The 11,838-nt window shown below is 36.7% G+C and overlaps 1 protein-coding gene across 1 annotated transcript; it reads left to right on the forward strand.

The window, feature by feature from the left end:
• The first annotated feature begins 2,623 nt into the window (after nucleotides 1-2,623).
• plek (pleckstrin) lies at nucleotides 2,624-9,186 on the forward strand. The gene is made up of 9 exons (XM_014031153.1): nucleotides 2,624-2,926; nucleotides 5,293-5,448; nucleotides 5,738-5,919; nucleotides 6,163-6,254; nucleotides 6,381-6,565; nucleotides 7,118-7,222; nucleotides 7,382-7,465; nucleotides 7,549-7,618; nucleotides 8,039-9,186. Exons 1-9 carry the CDS (start codon nucleotides 2,885-2,887, stop codon nucleotides 8,176-8,178), a joined length of 1,056 nt encoding a protein of 351 aa, XP_013886607.1. The 5' UTR covers nucleotides 2,624-2,884; the 3' UTR covers nucleotides 8,179-9,186.
• Nucleotides 9,187-11,838: the final 2,652 nt, after the last annotated feature.

Here is an 11,838-nt window from a genome sequence, read left to right on the forward strand (position 1 = left end):
GGAATGACGAATGAATCAACTGTGCAAATAACACACTTTTAGAAGATAAAACAGGTGAAGAAAAATATATAGGCGACCATAAAAATATACTATAAAACTGAGCTGTCATATTCAACAGGTTTAAATCAGCATACATATAAGATCATATAATGTAAGAACTATCTAAATAACATTTTGGACAATACCATACCATACATACATTAGGGCAAAAACATTATTGCCCATCATCACTTTTTTAGTGTCTGAAGTTCAAAATGCAGACTTTTAACCTAACCTTCATGCAAAAAGTGACTTCAATACATCAAATGTCTTCATCTGGAAATAAGGTTTAAAAAGTCCAGTGAAGACCGTGGTTTTATTACTAACATTTAATTACCTAATTGTGGCCAGAGTGTGGCAAAATAAGTTGAAAGCAATGTCCTGTTTCCTTCGTTTCATCATGCTTACAGTACCTTACGTTCCCTTCAAGTGATAACTGCTTTCTTTTCCACGTTTTTAGGATGTGTGGCACATCATTAAGTGAAGCTACCGTTTCTTTTATTTCTTTCTTTCTTCTTTTATTTTTTTACAGAAAACAAAGACTGCAAGTTTGTTTCTTCTGGGTTTTGATGTTCTGCTTTTATATTTTTTTATCCAAACAAGACTGAAGTTAAAGTCTTTTAGAAGACATCTTGATTAAAGCGAGTCGTGGCTTGCTCTTCCGTTTAAATTCAAGAGTTTTATGCACGGAGCAGGTTTTTCTTTATTTTTTTAATCATTAGTTTGTAGAAGTGACTTTCAATCAACTGCATGAGGACTGAACTCACAAACGCATCATTCCTACTGATGTTTATTCATGAATTGAGCAAGGACAGACAAGCAATATGGCTGATGTCCTGCTTGATAAACAACAGTCACTGAGAATGTTTTTGTGATCGTTGTCAGAATGAGATCATTATCCAAGGACGACTTTCATTTTTAATATGCTCTTATCATAAAACCTAACTAATTAAAACTTTATTGGACACATGGAGAAGCTTACAAGTCTCTGTTAGCTTGTTGTTGTTTTATTCTGCTGCACTTACATAAAACCTGAGCAATGAAGTGACTAAGGTTTAGTTTGGCCAACAGAAAACATTTGATTGAAGTATTTACCTGTATTCATAATGCATTTTAAAACATATTATGCTTATAAACAGTGTATAGTTACCCTCATTACTATTTTTTAAATTGGTCTCTGTCTCATTATAAAATGGTTGTATTAACACCATTTAAAATGTCTTCAATTTTTTCTAGTTTTTCTTAGTATTATTCACATTTATACAAGATATTGTCTATGTTAGTTTTTACCATGTATAATCAGTAAATGTAAAGTACTATGCTGTTTTCACTTTATTTTGCAACAACTGTTCTTACGTTGCCCTCTAGAGGCACAAAACAGCAACCCAAAACTGCACACTGTGCTCCACATTAAAACATTCCTGGTTCACACAGAATGGAAATGATGATTTCTTGGACTCTGAGTAACTTATTCCTCCTAAACATATTCGCATGGGTGTTGCAGTAATGTAATTTAAGAAGAAAAAAAAAGGTATTAAGGAAATACTGACAGGAGAAAATGCTTAGTCTTTCCAAACAAACTGAAGTAGAATCTTTCCGTTTGATCTCCCAGCACCTCCCAGTCTGGGAGTTATCACTGGATCCTGAGTGAGTCTCCTGACAAACAGGTGAGTCACTGTGATAACAGGAGCTTGTATCATAGATAAGAAGACTGCCTTTTATGCTTTGAAATGACAGCTTGTGAAGTGTCAGACACTGACTTTTCCTTTTCTTTTTTATTATTTTTTAGAGCAAGTTTGTAAACTCTTACTGCAAGGTACTCTGGGCAGCAGGTTTCTCTGTCATGAATAAAGTACAAAAGTGTTAACCACATACTCACTGAACTTCTCACTAATAGCCATTCATATAAAATTATCAACTTTTTGGGAAAAAAAAAATCAGGCTTGACTTTTTAAACTGTATCTAATGTTAACAGCATTTCTAGTAAATACTGCTACAGCACAGAAAGGGAGCATTCAGCAATTACATAAAAAAGGAACCTTTATTTTCCAGAAGTGGTGTCTGACTTAGGTCAGCTGTTCGGCCCACTCATTGTTATAATTAGACAGTTATTTTTACATTAAAATATGATGTATTTTAGTATAATATGGATTTTCAACATAAACAGAAAAAACAGAAAAAGGGCAAAGTTTTGATTTGATCAGAACATTAAAAAGTCTTCATCAAATGTCTCAAATAATGTGAATAAACTGCAACAAAATAATAATAATAAAACAACATATGTATATGAGAATACTTGTGTTTCAATAAGAAATATATTATGAATGAAGCAGAAAACAAAAAAAATAGATTGAAACAAATTTGAAAATAGAAAGAACGCATGTTATGTTACAATGCAGAGATTTTTTTAGATTAAACTGTGACAGTAATCCACTTACTATAAATGTGATCCAACTATAGTTGGATTTCTCATCGCGATTCTTTTCTAGTCCTGCTGAAACCACAGTAAAATGTATCCAGTTATTTCACAACTGCTGGGTCTACCTCTTTAAATTTACCAGACATCAGCATGCAGCTCCTAGCAGTTACTAATAATACATGAGACAACAGGAAGCAGTGTGACCAGCAGTCAGAAGAATCACACGCCCAGTGGCACAACTTCCTGCTTCTGGGTTTCTGTGCAAGTTCTGTAGTTTTTCATTTCATTTTTTTTTTTTTTTTTTGAAACAGAGTTATGGCCGAGAGGGGTGGCGTAAGGAGGTGGGGTGAAATAGATGTGAAACAGTTTTGACAAGTGCTTAAAAGGAAGAACAAGCTGCAGCTGACAGCAGCAGAGAGTTCAGTAATGGAGCCTCAGGAGATCCGAGAGGGATACTTGGTGAAAAAGGTAAAATATCTGCAAAATATTACTTATCTAAATTCCTTAACAAATCTGTAACTAACTCATTTTTTTACAAATGTGGTTTAATTTCCTTAAACATTAAAGAAAAAATCTAACACAACTGGCAATCTAATTCATCACTAACACATATGTATATATTCAGAAATCCAAAATATACTGTACCTAAAATGGTTTGTTGTGTTGCACAAAAATTGCAACTTAAAATGCAGAATGTATCATTTGTATATTCAAACATCCCACGTATACATTTTCAAGCTAGGATATGAGCGCTGTAATGAAAACAAACCAAAAAAGCAATATATAAAACCAGCAAACTGGACAAAGTGAAAGAGCAACAGGTGGTAGAGTTTCACATTAAAACCAGCATTTAGCTCGAGGAACAGATGTCCCAGAGTTGTGTCACTGATGATCATTTCTGTTCCAGAGCTGAAACACAAACACAAGTTCCTTCTCAAAACTGAGACACATGAAATGGTGTGTTTTTGTTTGAAGCTTGATTCTCGCAGTGTCACCCAGATACGAATCCTCTCGTGACCTCAGACTGCAATATGTTTAAATACGGCAAAACCCAGAAAAATGTTCCAGTTGCACGACTGAGACGCACACAATTAATGGCGTTTCTCACATGCAAATGAGACTTGTTTTCCTTATATTTGCAGTTTGAATGTGACTTTTACTCCTTCTGACAACCCACACACACTTCTTTACTTCTACACTGAGCAAAGTGTGAATTTTACTAACTAAAGTTAAAATGTGTCAATCACAGGTGGAGGGACTGTTTCTGTGTGCTCAAGTTCCTCTTTTGTTTACATCGGGTGATAAAAATGTATTTCCCTCTTTGCCTACATGCTTTCACCATACGTATGCTTCATTACTGTTGCAATTCTTGTGCAGGAGGAAAATTAAAACATCCTAATTTGTTTTATGAAAACATTCATGATGGAGAGGAAAATGGCCAAACACTTGTTTTAGTGTTACAATTAAATTAAAGTATTCTATCATTTCTTCTAATTTGAACAAGCGATCTTCATCCAAACTCTACACAACAGTTAAATAGCACATTTCTGGATGGGTTTAAAGTGCTTTCTTGTACAAAAAAATATAAAAAATGATTTTTTTTTTCCCTTTTTCTTTTTTCTTTTTTTCTTTCTTTCATTTTTTTTTTGTTAATATGCCAGCAAACCCTTCACAAATGTAAACGAGAATCATATTGACTCACAGATTTCTTTATGTCAGTGTGTGAAAGACTAGATAAGAACATCTGTTCCTTTTATTGAGCTTTTTGATAGAGAAAACAACAAACTGTACCAAAAATATTGCTATTGACCGAATGGCTTTACTTTTGGCTTGACATCTTAAAGCATTTTATTCTGGAGCCAAATAAATCAGTTCCTGCATTATCTGTGGGTTAACTGATCAAATGTGTCTGCATGTGTGCGCAGCAGTGCATCGGCAATCTTTTCATCAGATTTACTGCAAACTGTTCTTAGAAAACTCTGTAGAAATGAGCTACAATGCTGAGATAGTTGTTTGAATATTTACAGCTATATTTATCACAGGAAACAAACGACTAAAACATGCCTCAGGGTTTTAATTTGTGACTTTTCCTCCAAAAAAAAATAGCAAATGAGGGCAGAAGAAAACTTCAGACCTGCAATATTTGATTCCGTGCCAAAACTAAAAACAAGCCCAGTTATGTTAAAAAAGGGATTTGTCAAGAAGATGATAATTTATTCTTCCTGCCTAATTTACCAGAACAGTGTTGCTGACAGATGATCTCTTTTCCAGTAAGGCTACATTCATTTTTTTAATCCGCCCATAAACAAAATTGTGTTTTTAATGACGAACACGGCTACTTAATCATGACTTTTTTAGTTTAGCAACTCAAACCTAGCTCATAACCACAAAGTTATAGTGAACAAGACAACATTTTTTTTGAATGTTATTGTTAGGAAACACTTAGGCTGTGGTCCTTTAATCATTGCCTCCACCCTTTGTTTGCACAGATGCATGCCTTGCTCATGGTTACTTCATCATTTTCAACACACCTCTGTGACCTTTCTGTAAAAGGGTTCCCCAAGCCATTTCCAGGGCAAGAACTGTGAATAGCATTTTCACAGTTAGAAATGTGACAGTATTTTTTCTGATTTTTTCTTTATTTTATTTCACTTTTCAAAGAAGGAGAAAGAACAAGAGAACAGAGAGCAAACAAGCTTAGCGAAAACAAAGTTAAGCAAAAAAGCAGGCGTGAATCAAAGAGTTCGGTTGAATCCCAACACACAGCTGCTACAAAACAAACCAAAACTCCAGCACTTTTGCTCAAGGCTGCCTGTTGTCTTATCGATCCTCAGGGTACAGTATTAAGCTCCTGGAACGCAGTGTGGGTGGTGCTGTCAGACGATGGCTTGGAATTCTATAAAAAGAAAACAGACCGTTCTCCGAAAGGAATGATCCCGCTGAAGGGAGCCACACTCATCAGCCCCTGTCAGGATTTCAGCAAGAGAACGGTAAGAAAATGTCAAGCGCACCTCTCAAGTATAATTGAGAACAAGCACACTGGGATTAGAGCAGTGAAAGCAATCATTGCAGCAGATAATGTGAGAATTAAAATGCAGAATTAAAAGATCTGATTACACTGGGACAGCTGCTGTAGTTCTTTTTCTTCAAAATTACCATCTGTCTTGATGTTGATTTTTCTTATCTCTGAAGTGTGTGTGTGTGTGTGTGGGGGGGGGGGGAAATCTCAGGAGTGAATAAAGGCAAAGTGTAACTGACTTGACTGAATGCTTGATTTAGCTGGTCTTCAAGATCACCACAGAGAAAAAACAAGACCATTTCTTCCAAGCGTCACACATAGAGGAGAGAGAGTTCTGGGTCAAGGACATCAAGAGAGCCATTAGCTGCCTGAAGGATGGGAAGAAGTTTGCCAGGAAGTCCACGAGGCGCTCCATCCGCCTTCCTGAAACAGTCAACCTCACGTATGTTCCAAGAAATCTTGTCTTGCAGCAGTAATTCTTCTTCCCAAGAACTGGAGGGCTTGACCACAAGAGATTTAAATATACAAGTAGTTTGTGTTTCTCTTTATTAGTGTTTTCTTTTTCTTCGTTTTTTGTCTACAGTTTGAAAAATGTCTACTTAAGATGAGGTTCAGTTTCTTGCGGTCATTGATGGAAAAGTAATGAAAAAGTAATGTCGATTGTGCTTACACTGTGTTTCCTCAGTGAGCTGTACATGCTGATGAAAGACCAGGACGATGGAGTGAAAGAGCTCAAACTGGAGCAAGATAATCGAGTTTTCAACTACTGCTTCACAGGTACACCACAACAATAGTTACCACAGGTGCAGACAGGACTTTTCTTTCTTTTTATTATTATTATTTTGACACTTTTTTTACGTTTTCACTTCTTCTTTACCTATTTTCCTAATTCATTAAACACAGGTGAGACAGTAGTGGAGTGGCTGGTTTCAAAAGGGAAAGCGAGAAACAGCCCCGAGGCCCTCATGCTGGCGACAGGTCTTCTGAACGAAGGTTTTCTCCAGCCTGCAGGCGACATGTCGAAAGAGGGAGCAGAGGCCGCAGAGAAAACAGCCTTCCTAGACGACACGAAAGCACTTTACTACTTTGTGAGTAAAACACACACACACACAAACGACATCCAAGGCCTTACATTTATTGAAGCAACTCATTTCACCTGCTGCTTTTTATGCCAGGGTTTAAACCTAAAATCATCTTTTGTACAGAAATAACAGAGTTGCTGCCATTTTGGGCAAACCTCAAAAAGTGGTGTTTAACGCAATCTTATGCGATGTCACAGGATGTCACCGCACACTAAGGCAACATATGAGTATGTGCTCTGAATGACTTGGCTATTGCAGCATCAAATTTAAATATATCTGAGTCATTTTGGTGTTTTCCACAATCTGCACTTTTAATTTGTTTGATTCTAAATAGTTTTGTTCATGTTTGTACAAGTTTCATTGAAAATGGTTCAATGTTTCTCGACGTAAAACACTTCTCTTTTCACCTGTGACTGATACATATGTTGCTTTTTTATAATTAGTTTCGCACAAATTAACAAAGCAAGAAGATTTAGAGTTTTTAAAAAAAAATCTAAAAAAAACAAATGTCATGGACACATTTTGGATTCTATATTTGTTAAAATTTGCTTCTTTCAGGCAGATAGTGGCTTCTTCTGTGAAGGATACTCCAGCGATGAAGATGCACTCGTGAAAGAAGAATTCAGAGGAAATGTCGTAAAACAGGGCTGTTTACTTAAGCAGGTGAAAAAAAAATATTGGAAAAAAATCATGTTTGCATGTGTCAAAAAGTGTCACATTTTCACGTTCACTTCTCACAGAATTAGAGTTGGGTTTCACCATGTTAAAATAGATGATGTTTTTTTATTTTTATTTTTTTTTTATTTTTATTCTTTTACACAGGGACACAGAAGAAAAAACTGGAAGGTGCGGAAGTTTATTTTGAGAGACGACCCTGCTTATTTACATTATTATGACCCTTCAAAGGTAAATCTACTGCTTTTGAGCTAACTCTGTCTTTTAAACAATATAAATAAAACTCATTTGTTTGCCTCTTGTATTGATGTCAGGGTGATGATCCCCTGGGATCCATTCATCTCCGTGGGGCTGTGGTTACAGCAGTAGAGTTTGTGCCTGATGGTGAGTGAAACTGTGAGAACGGGATACACATGCTGCTTTCCTGCTGTCAAATAATAACAACCAAAATAGCAGCAGATAGATGGTTTCTTTTGCATGTGAATCTAATTCACACCTTCATGCATGTGACCAAGAGACATGTAACCTTTTGTGCATGAGTTTCGGTTGCACAATTGTTTCAAATGATGTGTAAAAGCTCAGAATTCCACATTCTTGTTTAGAACTAAGAAAGCTCCACAGATGGGAGACGAAATGTGTTCAACAGGAGAATGAAAGTCCAGTTGTTGTTGTTTTTACCTTCTTTTTGATTTTACCACATCCTGCGTGGCTGAGAACCAACACCAGCATACAGAAATTGCTGTGCTGTCAATAAAAATTCAAAGAAGCCCCTTTACCTTTTTTTTTCCCTTTTCTCTTTTACAGCCAAAAAGTACGACATTGATGGCAACCTCTTTGAGATCATCACCGCAGATGAGACTCACTACTTCCTCCAAGCTGCAACAGCTGAAGAAAGAAAGGAGTGGATCAAAGTGATACAGGCAGTGTCAAACAGTGGAAAATAACCGAAAGCTGTAGAGCGGAGGTGGGGGGAGGGGGTGGGGGAGGTGTACAGCTGCCAGCTGCAGTTTTAACAAAGTCTAAGTACTACCAAACAATTGTTCTGTTCTCTTTAATTGTATAGTGACTGTCAGGTTTCTCTGTTGCACCGTATCTCACTGTGGATGTTTCTGCACAATGTGTATAATAATAAACAAAAGGTCACATGTCTGTAATAATAGAAAAGACTCTGCAATTAAAATTCAGCAAGGTCCACCTATTTTATTTTTTCCTTATAGAGTACTGTATACTGTGCATATTATAAAGTTTAATTCCCTTGTAGCTACAGTAATGCTTTTTTTTTCATTCATCATTTTATGTTTTTTAGGCCTCCATAAGTAGGTAGAATAACAGAGAAAAACCAAGAGCCAGATATGGGAATTACCGTAATTGATAGAAAAGCGGTAACAACTAAAAAAAAAAAAAAAAAAATGCTGCAAATATGAGAAAAGCTGTGCTGTCATAAAAAATGACTGTAAGGGGTCATTATTTTTATATTTTTGTCCCAGAATCTCTCAAGGACTATTAAGAGTTTACCAAATTTAGAAAGAAGTATTTATGTCTCACTTAGAAAACGGCTTCAAAATGCGCCAATGACGGGGGGATGTGTGGGAAGAAGACACTCAGTTCTGTAGCTTATGTGGTTTTCTGATTTCCTCTTTGTCCACTCGCCTTCCAAAAACCCGAGATAATCACCACTATCACAAAAACACACTCAGTTCTTCTGACGCTACATCACATTCTGCCTTTGACGTTTCGCAGTCACTTTGTGGTATGAAGTGCGACAGTTTATCAGCCACTGAAATGACTGGTTTGACTGACAGCATGACTATGTGGAAAAAGTCTGTCACAGAGATGACACGCATGACGTGACAACTAATGTAAAAATGACTTTAGTTTGTCTATTTTTCACACTTTTGTAAATGAGTCCCACTTCTTTGTCTGGCTGAGAGAAAATAAAGTGTAATTTAAAAGTTTTGCAATCCTCAATGAATTACATACAGCCAATGACATTTAGGTGACTACAAAAAAACATAAAGTCATTAAAATCTGAGTTTAAATTAGCCAGTATAGTCCCCAAAGGTCTCAAATAGAGGTGTCCTTGTAGTAGTTCTTCTGGTGGATGGTTTTTCTTCACAAAGATGGCTTCCTTTACTCCTCTCTCAAACCAATTTTCCTCTCTATCAAGTTTGAGAACATCTTCATCCCTGAAAGAGTGACCACTGGCCTGTAGATGAGTGTAAACTGCAGAGTCCTGGCCTGTAGATGAGTGTAAACTGCAGAGTCCTGGCCTGGCCTGTAGATGAGTGTAAACTGCAGAGTCCTGGCCTGATGATGAGTGTAAACTGCAGAGTCCTGGCCTGATGATGTAGCTTGTCTGTGCTGGCTCATTCTTTTGAACGGTGGCTGTTTTGTTTCCCCAATGTACAGTATGACTCATCACAGTCCTGCTGACACTTAACAGTATTAACAATAACTCTGTTTTTGCCAGGGACTGGATCTTTGGGGTGAACCTTCTTTGTTTTCTTTAATGTGTTTTGGGGTTTGAAAGCCACTGGGATGTCATGTTTAGAGAATAAAAATGGCTCCTGGGTTTGTGGGGATCCTGTCTGCTTGGTGGTGGCCAACAGAGTCCTGATGACTCCTAACTTGTGTTCCAGTGGGTGATGAGAGTCGAAACATAAATACTGGTCTGTGTGGGTGGGTTTGCGATACACGTCCGTTTCCAACCATCCTCCATCAGAAACTGAGACATCACAGTTCAGAAATGCCAACCTGCCATTTTTTACATTTTTCGTGTGAACTTTATGTATTCATCCACAGAGTTGATGTGATTAGTGAAATGTTGGACTTCCTGGGATTTAATTTTAACCCAGGTGTCGTCAACATACCTGAACCAATGGCTCGGTGGTGTCCCTGTAAAGGACATCAAGGCTCTCTTTTCCTCCTCCTCCATGTACAGGTTTATAACAATAGGGGAAACTGGGATCCCATAGCATGTCTATAGTATTGCCCCCCATATGTGACGTATGTTGACTCCAGGCACAGTTTCAGAAGTTGACATGGTTGTTCAGTGGAAAGAATGGTTCTGCTACTGAGAGTGGTGTCTGATTTTAATCGTATACAGACCACATCCAATGCCTTATCAACAAGAACACATGTAAAGAGTGATGTGACATCAAAAGAGACCATAGTTTCATCTGAGTTCACCTGAAACACTCAGACTGAAGAAATCTCTTGGAGGAGAGATGAAATGTTTCATTAAAGAAGAGCCCATCCAGAGGACCTACTTTTTTTTTTTCTTTTTGACACAGTGGAAAATATTTTCTTCTTTTGGAACCCCAAGTAATTTGACTTTTATCTTGCAATACTGAAACTTTCAAGGTATACATGCATTTTATTTCTAATTGTTTATGTTTTACTCTCTTTGCATTCTGATAATATTCATTGCTTTAGGAGATGTGGACATTCAGTGCTCAATGGCACAGTCTCAAAATGTGAGTAATATGTTCTTGAACAGAGTTCCAACAACTGACAACTAATAATAATAAATTTACACAGATCTGTTTTGATATAAACTGGAATCCAATCAAAATTGATTAAATTCTTCTGCAGATGTTAAATTTAGCCACAAATACACTGTGGTTTTTTTTGCCATGAAGCAGTTTATCACCAGTGAGCCATGTTTAATCACACCACTGTCCTTCTCCTCTCAGAGGAGTGGACACAGAAATCCCACCTTATTTCTCACAAAGCCGTTTATTTCTTTCCTCCGCCTGCTCCTGGGTTCTGACTAATAAACCACACAGTTAGTGTTTGTTGTTCCTGTAATTACTAATGTAAAACAAACATCAGCTGAAAGGTTAAACCTCTCATAAAACTAAAACAATATTTATTGGACTGCAAAGTCTGTGGCAACGTACAAGTTGGTGCGCCACCTGTAAAAACACTGATGTTTGCAGGAATAACGTTTTCCAATCATATTTGATTTGAATATTGGTGTTTACAAAACCACCACAAGGAGGGAAAAGCCAATCAAATCAGACTTCCTGTCAATTTCTTTCCACACCAAGTGCACATTTTTAACACTAGAGGGTACTACATACAAACCAATAACTATTGCTTTATTTCAATATACTGTAAGTCTAACTATGGCACAGTTTACCTGCTAAAGTTAAGTAACCTAAACACGTGCAGTAAAATGATGGAAGGTTGTGGTTCATTACCCACATATAGCCCCTGGTGTTTTTGTATCTGTATTTTCTTTACAAAGCAACAATACATTTCTTTAAATAACCAAGCTCAACACAATCAAACTACTGATGGTTCCTTGTGTTATGCAATAAATAACTGATTTTAATTAGCTTAAGTGTCTTTTTATGAACAGTCTAATTTTGAATTTAGTCTGAGTGCTTTTGATTACTTGCATCCAGCTCTGTAAAGAGGCCATTGTTGCTGTGTTCAGATAAACGACTCAGAGTCATAAACTTGTTTTAAATGCAATCAATAAACTGAACAAATAGAGAAAAACAAACAAAAACACACCATTAAATAACTCTATTTATTTTACCCACACACCAACATACAACAATCAATATGAAGAATATATCTAAACAGGTAATATA

The sequence above is a fragment of the Austrofundulus limnaeus genome, unplaced genomic scaffold (assembly GCF_001266775.1).
Source record: "Austrofundulus limnaeus strain Quisiro unplaced genomic scaffold, Austrofundulus_limnaeus-1.0 Scaffold0, whole genome shotgun sequence".
Taxonomy (NCBI): domain Eukaryota; kingdom Metazoa; phylum Chordata; class Actinopteri; order Cyprinodontiformes; family Rivulidae; genus Austrofundulus; species Austrofundulus limnaeus.